General features: G+C 40.1%; 1 protein-coding gene across 5 annotated transcripts in view; it reads right to left on the reverse strand.

Moving 5' to 3' along the window:
- Positions 1-14,946, reverse strand: part of PXDNL (peroxidasin like) — a 508,249-nt gene that overhangs the window by 84,059 nt on the left and 409,244 nt on the right. For all 5 annotated transcript variants that reach the window (XM_031669551.1, XM_031669552.1, XM_031669553.1 and 2 more), the window contains 3 exons: positions 13,628-13,736; positions 11,709-11,866; positions 8,638-10,132 (listed from right to left, as the gene is read on the reverse strand). In XM_031669551.1, the coding sequence (XP_031525411.1) occupies positions 8,638-10,132; positions 11,709-11,866; positions 13,628-13,736 (1,762 nt within the window). The remainder of the gene's footprint in view (positions 1-8,637; positions 10,133-11,708; positions 11,867-13,627; positions 13,737-14,946) is intronic.

The following is a 14,946-nucleotide window of genomic DNA, read 5'->3' on the forward strand; positions in this document are numbered from 1 at the left end:
TAAAGATTTTGGAACTGTTGTTTAAATTTCTGGTTTGCTATTTAGATATGTTAAAAATGCAAATTGTTTACATAGTTCAAATCCCTAATCTAAGGCCACAGGAAATATAACGCCTCAAAAACAAAAAACTAAACCAACAAAACTTATGCGCTCCATTAAACCTTCTGCTTGTTTAACAAATACTAAGAATCAGGCATTGTTAGACACTTAAGGAGATAAGCCACACTCCTCCAGAATGTTCACATTTTAATATGGAGGTTGCGTACATAAATAGTTGCAATGTACTATAAGCATTTTAATATTAATAGGTGCAAAGTTCTGTGATATTACCAATGAAAAAATAGCTCTGCAGGGGTAACAATATTAGGTGCCATACAAAGGAAGAAATGCATTGCAGGAGGATGTAAAGAGAGCTGCTGTGAACACTCAGGTGTAAGTAGGGAGAGGCCTAAAATACATAGTTAATTACGGTAAAAATTTTTCATTTGAACAATTGCTCAGGAGCTAAAATTTTAGGGGATTTACAATTTAGAATGAATGTAAACTTGTTTCTGGCTATGGTGTGATGGAAAGGAGACTAGTTTTCCCATCATAAACAATCACAATCTCAGACTGAGGAGCCTGAGAAGAGGGAAACTCATGACAATGGCCTTAGTTTCCGTCTAGGAGAAACTTCCCACACACCGTACAGAGCACTAGAATCCCAGCACAGCAAGGTGCAGCTGCACTCAAGAGGCTGCCATCCCAGTTCCAGAAAGCTGAAGCAGCTGGGAACAGGTGGCGGGGCCTGCAGTGGGGAGGGGGCAGACATTTACCTTGGGGCCCCTCACAGCCCTGGGGATGGCTGGCTGACACCTGAGCAACAGGAACTGCATGAGGTGTACACAGGGCAACTGCTGCAGAAGGTTGAATCAGAACACGGTGATGGCTGTAACACCTCAGTAACACCCAGAGAGCAGTCAGACAGCAGTTTGCCAAGTCTCCGAGTCTTCACAGAATAACTTCTATCCTTATAAGGATAAATTGTACTCAACAGAGCTGAAAACCAAGCCCTGCCAAGATTAGCATGGCCAACAGCATTTGGAAGTTCAGCCATCCCACGTCAGCGAAGCTTAGGAGACATTCATGGAGTTTCTACATTTCCACCCAAATGAAGCATAAAACCTATGCAAATACAAGACAGAATCACAGTAATTGATATGCACTTAGAAATTACAAGACAGAGAAAGAAGCAAAATTGGAATTCACACTTAGGAAAGTAATGAACCCCTGAATGATGGCTGTAATGTTTAATTTATCAGAAAAGGACATTAAAGCCACTATTATACATGTATTTAACAAATTAAAGAAGGTATGCTCTTATTGAATTAACATTTAAACAAATATAAAAAGAAAATTAAAAATCATAAAAAAGGTAAATTCTAGAACTAGTGCAATAATCAAAATGAAAATTTCAGTTGATATATGTAAAAGGAGATTGAAGATGACAGTAGAAAGTCTGTGAACTAGCAGGAAAAATCAATAGAATATTTCCAACCAGAAGAGCAGATGGGAGAAAAAAATTAAGCAAATATAAAGTCTTCTACACTGCCAGTGGGAGGGAATAATATTACAACCACTTTGGGTAACAATTTGGCAGTTTCTTATAAAGTTAAACACAGAGTTACGAAGTGACCTAGAGATTACACTGTTAGGTTTTTATTCAAGAGAAATGGAATCATAGGCCCACAAAAAGACTTGCATATGAGCGTTCATCGCAGAGTTATTCAGAAGCGATAAAAACGGGAAACAGCCCAAATGGCCACTTCAAATAGAAATTAAACAAATATTTGTATATTCATACAAACAATACCACTCACAATGAACAAAACATATGATCTACAGGTGCACTTCACAATATGTGTGAACTTCAAAAAATCCCAAGCAAAATAATCTTAAAACAATACGTACGGTATGATTCAATTTATGTAAAGTTCTAAAGTTCTAGAAGAGACAAAATGAACATACAGTGAGAGAATTCCAATATGTGTTTGCTGGGAAGGGTCTGGGTGAGAAGACAGACTGCAAAGACCATGAGCTATGCTTCCGGAATGATGACAATGCTCTTTGTCTTCACTGGGGTAATGATTACAGAGGTATGAATATTGTTCAAAGGCATCAAATTGTACACTTAAAATGTGTGCATTGTACCACATGCCACTTTTGATACATGATGTTAATTGAAAATTTTAGTTTAGTTTAGACAGATTTTGGTGATTTAAAGACAAAATGCATTAAATTGCATTCAGATATATACTCTGTTGGTAACATAGAATTTAGAAGTGAAATAAAGCATAAAGATTTCTATAAAGTATTTGCTATGATTTCATACAGTATATAATGAGGAATAACTGAATATCTTCATTTCTGTAAGTGTTAAATTTTGGTAACATAATGGTAAAGATTTCTTCAGCTGAATTTTTATAATTGTAAAATAATCTATCATAGTACTACACAATTTTCAAAGGCAGGAATAAAAAGTAGATTCTCAAAGTGAAGAAGTTATACACAGATTGTGAGTATCCCTTATCCAGCTTGGGATCAGCAATGTTTCAGATTTGGAATCTTTTTGGATTTGGGAATATTTGCACATACATAATGAGATATCATGGGAATGGAATCCAACTCTAAACACCAAATTCATTTATGTTTCACATACACCTTATAACATATATTGCAGCTGAAGGGGGTAGTGAAAGTCTTTTTTCCCTCGGGGATGCTTTTGTGCACCTCTTTTAACTGAAACTGGTCATATGAGTTCGGGATGGAATTTTCCACTTGTGGCATCATGACAGTATTCAAACATTTTTGCTTTTTGATTTTTGAGCATTTGAGGAATTTTGAATTTTTGGATTAGTGATGCTCAACCTGTATATATTTATAACTTCTAAAACACAATCACTAAGACTCACCACTGTCTACACAACTGATGTTAAATTAATGTCATACTTTAAGGCGTTAAATTATTTTGCATTCTGTTTTTGCTAGACAAACAGATCTGCATGCCTTCTAAGAAATGGACCTTTGGGGATAACTGACTGACAATCTTATTTTTAATTGGCCTCTTGTCACTTTTTATTTGCTCAGGCATGCGTGTCTTCTGTGTTGTAGGGATATAGTGTTGACAGAATGAGTTTTGATTGGTTAAGTGTGTGCATTTTTAACTTTTTGAAATTGGGGTTAAGGTCATGTAAGAATCAAACATGTGATGTTCTCTGTTGTAACTTCTCATTCTTTTGTATAAAAGATTATACAAAAGATTATAATCATAGTTCATTGATGCCACTTAATAGTTGATGAAAAAATAAATTAGTAAGAATAAGCGTAAAAATCTAGTTTTCACCTAAGAACATTTCTCTTGTGAAAGGTGTTCAAGCAAAGAATAATTTTCCAATCAAAGGCCCTTGGAAAATTAAAATGAATCTCACCCAAGCAAGTCCCACTTTCCCTAATGAAATATCTAGAGAGCAGCTGCTTTGTGCTAGGCCCTGGGCTGAGCTCCAGGGATTCAAAGATAAATTAGACAATGTATCTGCTACCAAGCAGTACATACTCTTGGAACCTGTCATTCAATTAATATGTTCTCTAGAGAAGCAGAAATACTGTGCAATGAAAATGACCAGGGATGGCAAGGCTCTAAAACTGGCATTTAGAGTCAAACAACAAAATTTGGTATAATTGTATAATATAATATCCTTATAAAAGTATTGTTTAGAAAAAAATGTGATACTTAAGACTCTTGTGCTAGCTATATCATAAAAGACTATAAACCTGTGAGTAGGAGAGAGCCATCATCAGTGCACCATATGCATAAATTAGGAGATAGGAGAGCTGAGGGAGAAAGGAAGAAAACGCTGAACAGAAAGAAGCAGAGACTAGAGATGAAGACAAGACGCTGGTCCTCCAGAGGTTTAAGCAGCTCAGGACTCTCCTGTGATGTAAAGAACAAAGTCACTGCCTCCAAAAGGGATAGGAGAAAAGGACTGGTCCTTGACTAAGAGTGCATGGTAGTCGCAAATCTGGGGGCTGCTTTTTGGCCAAGGGAGCAGCCATTTGAAGGCATGTGGGAGAGAAGCACCCTTTTCCTGTGTCTGAGATGCCAGCAAGGAAGGGCTACTACATCAGTGAAGGAATAGAGGGCACCCAGGAATCTGTGAGTCCTCTGAAAATACACACAGAATGTGGGGTCTATTTTTCTATCTTTGGTGTATCTTCCTGCAAAAGAAGTTTCATAGATTCTACTAGATTTGTGAGATGGTCTTATGTAAAATGGTCAACAATCACTGTTTTATAGCAATTAAAGTTGCTCCTGGGCCTACTAAATACTCAGGAAAGGTGAGGGGGTAGCGCCGATGCAAGGTCTTTTAAGGCTGGCATGAATGTAAAAGTTGATAAATAGTTAGTAGAGGAATGACAGCTGAACATGCAGAAGAAGGAAAAGTCAAGCCCACGGGAAAGGGGCGACCTTTCCTGGCACAGGAAAACAAAGACAGACAATGCAAGTTTTTGGGAAGGAATCATGCGATTTCACCTCCTGAAACCCAGAAGTGGAAAGAGGGAAGAAATTAAATTTTTTTTTGTTAATTTGTCTGTTTATTTTTAATATTATCAAGTAAAGCTATCATAACATAGGTACATATACAGAATATAAGTTACTTAATTGGTGAAATATGATCTATTTTTTTAAAGAGCTGAGGCAGGGCTGGGTGTGGTAGCTCACATCTGTAATCCCAGTACTTTGGGAGGCTGAGGCAAGCGGATCACATGTGGTCGAGACCGACCTGGCCAACATGGCAAGACCCAGTCTCTACTAAATATACAAAATTAACCAGGCGTGGTGGCACCGCGCCTGTAATCTTTCGAGGAGGCTGAGGCAGGAGAATCACTTGAATCTTGGAGGTGGAGGTTGCAACAGAAGCGAGATGCCGCCACCTCCTGCCTAGGTGACAGAGTAAAGATAGGTCTCAAAAAGCCCGAGGCAGTTACACATTTTTGTGATTATGAGTGACAAATAAAGTTATACTTACTCAAAACCAAAAGTAACCATATCCACAAAAAATCACAGACAGTATTATGTTTTCAAAAGAAGATTAAAAATAGCTTTTAAAACGGTCTCTCTGGGAACTACGTTCACAATTCAGTGGATAACTGATCTTCACCTTCTGCTCATTAAAGTGGTTTAGGAAGAATAAAAAGAAACAGTGTGATTCTTGAGAGCAAGAATACTCATAAAAAGAAAATAATTCATTTTCATATGATCCTGGAATAAAACAAGCTCTTTAAAAAATAAAACACTTTCGACCAAGAAAACAAAATGAAAAAAAGATTTCCTGAGCTCTTGGTACTGAAGGAGGCAGGATGTTTGTACATGTCACAAATCCTACTGGCAAATGCTGTGGTCTGTGGATCTCAGAGCAGTGAACTCAGAGGAGTAGATGCGGAGGAACCCCACCCAGCCCCTGCCTGCCTCTCCCGGAACTCCTCTGCTGTCCTCTCCTCTAGAGGGCAGTGTTCCATGTACAATTCCACTTAGAAAAAAGTGTGTCAGTTTCGCTGGTGCGTCTTAATGTTATGGGGGTGAGATGAGTCCAGTGCTAATTCTAGGATTAGACTCCTTGGTGCAGCAAGACCCATGGTGTTTCATGTCTCACACATATCACAGGGGCCCTGGTGCCAGTCTTGACCTTACTTCTCTTGTATCTCAAATGTCCTTCTTAGCACTCACAGCCAAGTCTTTCAGAGACAGCTGCCATCTGCTTTAGGATTGGGTTTCCGCACTGTTATGATCTAAATGTGTCTCCCCCAGATTCAAATGTGGAAACTTCATCTCCGATGTAATGGTATTGACAAGTGGGGTCTTAGGAGATCAGGTCATGAGGGTGGAACCCTCATGAAAGTTATTAATGAATTATAAAAGAGGCTTCACATTTGCTCCTTTTGTCTTCCCTCCACTCAGCCACATGAAGATACAGGGCTCGAGGCACATCTTAGAGGCAGAGACAAGGGCCCCCACCCAGTGGACTGAAGTGATTTAAAAACAAAGTCCTAAAACCACACTTGTGAATTGATACAAAAAGGAAAAGAAGTAATAGGGTAAAGAAATACTATGTAAATTAAACTACTTAAAGCTACGTTATCTTCAGCATTCCTGAGAAATTGCAATCTACAGATTTGAGGACTAACACTGTAAAAAAATTCCAATTTATTTATTTTGCACTCATAGTTGAATGAGTGTATGTTTCATATTTTACAAATTTGCCGTGAATGGAAGGGGAAAGTCAGGCATCTGTAACAGCCTAAGCGCAAAGCATCTGGCTTCTGCTGACTTCTGGCAACCCATCCATGCCAGTCAGCAATGCTCTCCTCCTCCTGCTGATGCCAAGCACCAGGCTGCACAGAGTTCCACTAGTTCAAACATTCTCCCAGGCAAGGATAACGACTCAACATTTAGGCTGCATAGACTCTTGGGGCTAATATCCCATATACATGAAAGGAACAAATAGAAAGGTCACTGAGTGAATGCTCAATGCAGTCTCCCCAGCTGCTGTCCGTCTGAAAGGGCACTCATACTTCACATCGGCCACTGCAAGGATGGACAGTGGCCCGCAGTGGAGGCTAATACAGCTAACACTAGAACCACATGATTTAGGAGGAATTTGGGACAGGAAATTTGTAAGAAGAAACATTCCGGGTATTCTAATTTGTGGTGAATTTACAAGTTAGCTGCCAATTGAGAAGTGGGACTCAGATTGCACAAAACATCATACTCCTAGCTTTTTCTAATCCAGATAATCTACCCACAGGAAACATTTAAAATTCTGATAGGATTGCATACATGGCCACAAGCCTATCTGTGCCATCTTTGAGCTTCTCCTGGATGACTCTAGTAGCTATGGGATTCCTGGCTGCTATGCTAGCCTCTCCTCCTTACAATACACCTTCCAGATGTCTGCCAGTTACTGTGTCAGGGAAGAGTCTCTCTTCAGGTCACTCTCCTGCTTTAGAGTTAAATACGGAGTGAAGATCAGATTCCCTTGCATGGAGCACAGCCTCTTTAAAACCTGTCCCCTATTACCTTTTTGTTCTCTCCTCCTGACACTCAACCCCACACCTTCCTGCTTTCAGTCCCTCACCCCAGATGCTACCTGCTGTTCCCCATCATCTAGCCTCTTACACTGAAACTTCTAAGACCAGATCAAATGGCATCTCTTATCAGTGGCTTGCTGTGAGCCTTCCATTTCTCACCGCTGTGTGCTCACAGCATTTAATCACGACTTTTACCAAGCCCTTTCCACACTGATCACGGCAGCTCCCTGGCTCCCCCCACATGCTGTCAGGCTTTCCCTGTGTGGATGCTGTTTCAGTCATCTTGGCTCCCACGCCTACCACAGGGCTGGATCTGAGCAGATGTGCAATATCATAATGCCCCTGACAATTGAAATTTCATGTTATAATAAAACATCTACAGCTAACATTTATTGATTGCCTATGATGCAGGAGGAATGGGGCCAAGTGTCTGATGCATTTTATGTAATTTAATCTTTAAACAATTCTGAGAAGAAGGTGCTACTTTCTCATTTTATAGGTATCCTGAGATTGAAAACTGTTTACTTTTCACCGGCTCTCGGTACTGTTGGGTGGTAGAACAGAGATTTAAACCAGGTCTTCGTGAATCCAAATCATTGTCCTTTCCAAAAGAAATGTGCAAATTCAATCTGCAGGGTGCTTTGATTTCTTTTAAATACATTACACATTTTCGCAGTTTGATATTCCACATATGTGACAAATTCTATTGGCATAGAAGTATTTATAGCCTTGGTTTTGCAAAGAAAGGCCTAATCTTGGCAATTGGCTACAGAACTTATAATTTAAAACTTCTTTGAAAGATTTCACACAAAAATACCTTAAAATATTAATAAATATTAGTCTCCTATATTTAACCTACTGCAGACAAAAGTTCTTTATGAAACTTTTTTTAAAAATATATATTTTTAAAGGAGGAAGGTTGGTGAGCATGAGAAACAGTTGAATCTCATTCCTGGAAATGTATACCTGTAGTTTTAATGAAACTTCAAATCCTGTATGTAGAAAAAGTAACAGTAATACTTTAATGAAAGACATTAAAGGTGCAGTGAAAAAGCTCCAACTTAAATTCCGACCATGAATTAGAACTATCACAAAAAATAATTTGTTTTTATTGTCACTACTTTTCTCTCCCTAAGAAGGCCTATGTGATGGGCCAGTTTATTTTATGAATTTGTATCAGAATGTATGGTCTCATATCAACAAAAGGGGCTTGCTTGGATTACCATAGAACATAAATGGGCTAGATATGCTTGCCTTGCCTCTCCTAACTGAAATGCAAGTTAATAGGAGGTAGCAATATTTGCATTTCCAAGGAGATGGGTAGAAAAAGGAACAGAAAGGGGGATTTCAGTTTCTGGTGAATCCTTCCTTTAATATTAAACCTCTCCAACAACAAGTACTAAAAGCTCTGCAACACCCCCAGGGAACCAAATTCCAGCCACACAAAGTGACCTTTAACACTTTTACCTCTCCTAGGAAATGTTTAAATCCAAGCAACATTTGTATACTTACTTTCTCAGTTTTTGTCTAATCTCTGAATCTTTAATTTCATTTTGAAGATCCTCAAAGTTCTTAACTGAAGTCAAATTACAGAAAACTCTGAAGTCAACATATGGTGGGATCCCGTGGTCTCTACCCCTTTGAATGATGGTGGCAGCCGAGTCCACTGCTGTAGAATAAGCCGCGGAGAAGAGCCTCTGGGTCAGCTCAAGACTGAGAAGGTAGGAGGGTGCCCGCCATTTAGCTGCCACGCCAAACAGCCCCCGGAGGACCGGGTCTATCCCACCTTCCTTAATTATTCTGGATGGTGAAAAGAGCGCTTTATTGAACGGAAGGTGGCCTTCGGAAATTTCACCTAAGGTGTCATTCAGTCGGTAGAGAATAGGATTGATTAATATGTGGCCAAATCTAAAGGCTGCAGTAGCAAAAGAGTTAATGATGCCCGCATTCACGTTGGGGTTGTAGCCCCGGTAACCCCTCAGCATCCTAGTGCCAGGGTCCCCCAGGACCTTAGGCAGCCAGTGGCTGTAGGTGATGTGCTGCAGCTCCGCACCTACGATCTTCCTGGCTTCCTGGTAAACCGTGTCTCCGTCCCAGTGGGGGTTTAGGGCGGACAGCTCCCTGGCCACCCTGTTGTGTTCCCGGAACCACAGGGTGTGCATGGCGGTCAGAGCCAGATGCTCGTTGGCCCGGTGGTCCCCGGCCAGGAAACAGGGGCTGTCCTGCTCCTGTCGCTCGCACCCAGTGGGTGGGTCTGTAGAAAAGGGCAATAAGTGCTTTCCCGAAGGAGGCCAAGGCAAGCCTGTCCTCAGGAGTCCCCGAAGCACGGAAGGGTCTCTGAGAGCCTGGGATTCCCGCTCCGAGCTCCCGTAAACGTTGGAGCCATCGATGTAGGCTGTTTGCTGGTTGATCTGCTCTCGTGCATAGACTGAACCCACCTTCGCAGAGGGTCGGCCGCTGGCACACGCGGGGCTGGAGCGCGCGAAGAGCATGCAGGGCGCGTGGGTGCCCCCGGGGTTGGCGTGCCGGGTGTTCATGGGGAAGCACGGAGGGTCGTTGGTGCAGACGGAGCTGCACGGCCGCCCATCCAAGAAGCGGGCTGTGCTCAGCGCGGGCACTGTGTGGTCCAAGTCGTGCTCTAGAAACCAGCCCCAGTGCATAAGCATACGTGTGTAGCTGTGGTCGGGGGTGACGGCCGCCGCGCGCGCCCACACTGTGGCGACCAGCCGGGGCGGCGGGAGGGGCTGGCGGGAGCCCATGGGAAGGCCGAGCCCGCGGGGCGAGTGGATGCCATCCTGGTAGGCGGGTTGCAGCAGGCGCGCGAAGGCGGTCAGCGCAGCGCCCCACGTGGGCTGCTGCAGGTTGTTGCACGTGCCGTCGTGGGCGCGGTACTTTCTGTGGAAACATGGGTGGGAGCAGTTTGGCAGAGGCCTGCGAGCTGTGCATCCAGATAAACTGGCGATGAGGCCGAGGGAGCGCGGGGACACCAAGTCATTGTACCGGAATTCTGAAAGACACGCGGCAAAAGCCATGAGGAGGACTGGCCTGGGAGGGCGCGGGCAACTTGGAACTCCAGGTGCTGCGGGAACACCCCGCCTGCCCTGGGTGGACAGAAGCCCTTCTTACTTCTAACAACATTTCGTTAGGTCACAACAAAAGGGGGGTTCATTCTATAACACTAAAAGATGTTTCCAGAAGATCCCTGGATTATTTTTTTGCTGTTCATCCTGTAAACAATGGCTAGCTGCTAGAAGCAGCAAAACGGAAAGAGAACAGGTGCCAGCCAGCTACTAACGTCTACTCTGTGCCTTTACAAGAACGATGTTGGCAAGGATTTGTTCATCCACATCCCAGAATTGTTTTGTTGATTTTTGTTTGTTTCATTTCAGAATTTTTTCTCTCAAGTTTTGTGCTTCTAGAGAACAAGGTCAAAGAAATGTCACTATGGATCATGTGAATATTAACCCACATGATATTTGACAAGAAGGGATTAAGCAGCAACTTTCTGAACTACTATAAGCTGTCATTCCCTGGCAAACAGGCAAAATAATAAGGGCCATGCTTGGAGCTCTACCTTTTAACAGGGCTTAAAATTCCAGCATTCTCCCAATGCTACAAAGACTGTTCACTAAGTCGTATGAAAAGTTACCATCCCTATTTAATCCCCAGAAACTGGCAAGCGATAATGGGACCATTTGCACTTTATCTGTGTTAACCAGCTCCTGGCTGGATCCTGAGATATCCTAATCTTGGGAATCTGGATATTTTGGCTAAAGAAGCTTTGAAAACCCATCATACTGGCTGACCGGGGACAGTCATATGCCCGTTAGGGAAATTGTACAGAGCTCTAAGGACTGAAGCAAGCTCACAGATAGGCCTTCTGCACCATGTCTCGGTTGATTTTCTGAAGGAGAATAAAGAAAGGGTAAGCCGATAGAAGTTGATGCTGTATTCACAGCACAAATAGTATGTAGCAAAGAATCTTCATTTATTTCATTTGAAAGAGAACAACTTAGAAAATCTGAAAGCTTTCTATATCATCTCATTTGACATATACTAAGAAGATGTCTGGTTTTAAAAAGAAATACACAAGAACTTGCATATACCAAAAAGCAAAACAACAACAACAACAACAACAGAAAAAAACAAAAATCAAAAGAATTGGGGAGGGATTATAAATATTATAAGTGGAGAAGAAATTTCAAGTAAATTCACTGAATGATTCAGGTGATTACAAGGATAAAGTAGAAAAATATTCCCCTGGTAATAAAGCATTTCTCTGTAAGACACAATAATATCTTTTACATTTGAAACGCAAGTTCACTTAATATAAGTTTCCTAAATTTGTTCTCTATACTTATAACTGTCAAAAGCTGAGACAAGTTTGAATATATATTTATCATCCTTACTTTGGAATTACAGTTCCTATGAGAAACATCTGTATTTATTTGGTAAAAGTAATAAGTAAATTAATTTCTAAATCCCAAGATATTCTGGAGATTAAAAGTTCAGTGTCCATTGCTAAGGTGGTAGTCAGTTTTCTGTGGGCAGTAGGCCGAGAACAGAATGGTTTTGCGGCTGACCTTTGCCTTCCAAGTCCACAGTGAGTCCCTGCTTCGCACGTTCCCGTATCAGCTGCAGCGTGTGCTCAAAAATCTCCCCTGCTCTTGCCGTTTCCACAATCAGTGGGTCACGCGGGTAATGAAACTGAGCCAGCAGGTCACTGGAGGTGTGAGGTTTTCTACAAATGACAAAACACATGATTCTTTACAAAGCAAGACTGCAGAATCCATGAAGCTTGCAAATACTGTGCATTTAAAAAGGCATTTCCCAAACGTTCGAGAAGAATGAAAGCTCCACCACTACCATAGAAGCTCTACAGAGGAGCTGTGGGCTCTTTTCCTATTTTGCTAACAACTTGATTCCAAATGTTAGTCCCAGTGCTGAACTCAAAAATATATGTTTTTAATGAATGGATGATTTAAACAATAGTTTTATGCAGTAAACAACATCCATGGTGGGGTTCTAAACTGGAGGGGTCAGTCAATGAATGGATGCTAGGGGGCTCAGTAAACCTTCTGAAGTACTATGCAATACCCTCGGTCTGCAAGACTTGGCATTTTGTGCCTTCTCTTCCTAAGTGTAATCTCCTAGAAATTCCCGCTTGCCTTTAGAATCCTGCTCAGGCCTCACTCTCCCTGTAGAGTTTCCCTGAGAGCTCTGACAAGCTATCACTCCATCTTCTCTATTACTCCTGTATCCTTAAATACGTCTCTTATATACTCAGTAAGATGTACTTGAATTGCTGACATATTGTCTCCTCTGCTAAAGAAAGAACTAGGTTACTGATGAGATGTTGACCTATTATTTATCTTGTATCCCAAATACCAAGCCCACTGACCACCACACAGTAGCAGTCTATGCACATTTGTAGAACTGAACTAAATATGTTAAAAAGAAATTTAAAAGCACTGAGAATGTGAAGCAAACTGTTTTAGAGACTTTGGTCAACTGAGGTACATCTCATCCTCTATGTCTTGAATCTTAATAACTTGAGGTCACAGAATAATAATAATTATGCTAGTAGCTCACTTTGGTTAAGCACTTTCTATTCTCCAGGCACTGCTGAAGCACTTTTTACATATTATCTCATTTTTTCTTCCTAGCAAACACATCCATGAAGTAGTTCCTACTGTTATCCCAATTTTACAGGCAAGAAGCCTGAGGTACAAAGATGTTAAGTTACTTGCCCAAGGTCACCCAGACAGAAAGTAATGAAGTGAGCAATCAAGGAGAGAATATAAATTGGCTGCGTGGTTCTAGAACACACGCCCATGACCACAAAGCCATTCTGTTTATGGATGTGCAGGAAGCCAGATGAGACTCAATTTGGGATTTTACAATGTCCCTTTTTGACCACTAACTGCAAATACTGAATATATACTTCATTCCATTATGATGAAACCAACAATCTTTTTTTTTTTTTTTTTTTTTTTTTTTGTTAATACATCCTGTTGTCACAAACACAGAGAAGTTAATGGGATTGGAAGTTTTCACTAGTCCACAAACATTCCAATTAAAATTAAAATAAAGTAAAATGCCAAATATCCTAAACATAACGTTTGTCGTAGGCTCCCAGTTTATACCGAGGTGTGTTCAACTTAATAATCATTCTCAATTCACACATTGCAGGAGCACTGCATCTGACACTGTTTGGTGGATGCTGAGGTAACAGAGCCCATTACCTAGTGTCTATTGTCAGCCTGTATAGCATGGACCTTTGGCATATATTAATGCCATTTAGATTCTATGGGGAAGAAGTGTCCCCTTTTTAAAGGTGAACTGATAATGATAGCTAGCCCAGATGGGGACGCATACACAAGGACTAAAGAAAGCACTCTTCTGCAATCTTATGCACTATAATGTGACTTATGGAGATGATAAAAACCAAGTAGAACAGAAATGAAAACAAGTTTTCAATCTATATAAAATAAATTCTTACTGTGAAAATAAATGTCTTCGTGTGGAGTTAATTGCACTGTCAACTCTTTGTACAGCATCAAGAATGGAAGACTCAACAAAGTCATCGCCAGCTTGTCTACCCTGTATAGCTTTAAAAATCAATTCCATGATTATAAATATCAAACAGACTTTGAAGTTAGGCATGATATGATATAAATGGCATTACATTTTTAAGAGAAAACCTCTAAGACAATGAAAATGTTATACAATATCTACATGATAATGCCCATTGCAGAGAGTAGGTAATTATCTTGAAGGAAAGCTTCATCTAACAATAATAATGTTATTTAGAGAATTAAATTATTCCAAAATCTAGTAAAGCTATGTGAAATATTTCCTTTTGAACAACGCTGATTCACACGGGATCCAAGTTTGTCAGCAATTTGTCATCTTGGAGAAGGCATGAAATACCTATCTCTTCAGCCACCTTGCTTTAATGTTAAACATTAAAGCAAAGTGAATATTGTTCCATCCCACAGAGGCTTCTTAAGGCAAGAATTGAACTCTCAGTAAGATTTATGGGAAAATTAATTTATGCTTTTTTATAGCTCTCCAACATGTGAAAATACTGCAAAGTTGAATCCTGTAGACAAAGGAAGCTATTTACTTACAGCTGATCATTTCCAATCTATTGAATCTTCTTCAAATGCTGGTTTAAGAAGTTTAACCATAAAAGAACAAATACTAAATAAAAATAATTATGAATGAATATTTACAGTTCATATCAGAGATATAATCAGCACAGTATCTAATTCATTTTGAGATATTAAAAGTAGAGTAACATTTTATATGACACAGACAATGAAAACAATAACTTTTTAGCACTGCTAAATACTGAAAGCAAAAGTCGATATAGCTTTAAATGTTGAGTTTGAAATTATTGTCATTTAGGGGAAGTAAAAGTGATTACAAACTTAAATAGTAATAGGAAGGTATTGTATGTATTATCAAAAAGAACTCACAATGAAGTAACCAATGTAAGCCTAAGTCAAGGTGTTACCACAATATAGTATGGTGCTATTTTAAATATATGTATCTATATATGTGTTTATATACATATTTAAGCATATATATTTCACAATAGATGTGCCCATATAGCATTCTACATCTAGATATTACAGGAAAAATCCTGTATATTATGACCATCTATATACCCTAGATTTTATTGTCTTAAAAAGACCACTAACATAAAACAATGTAAAGAAAAAAAATACCAGTGGTAGGGAAATATTATAAGGAAAAAATAAAATTCAGGACTATACTGAAACTCCTTCTTGGCAAACTAGATTATGTTCAGCA

Source organism: Papio anubis, chromosome 8 (genome assembly GCF_008728515.1).
Source record: "Papio anubis isolate 15944 chromosome 8, Panubis1.0, whole genome shotgun sequence".
In the NCBI taxonomy this organism is placed as follows: domain Eukaryota; kingdom Metazoa; phylum Chordata; class Mammalia; order Primates; family Cercopithecidae; genus Papio; species Papio anubis.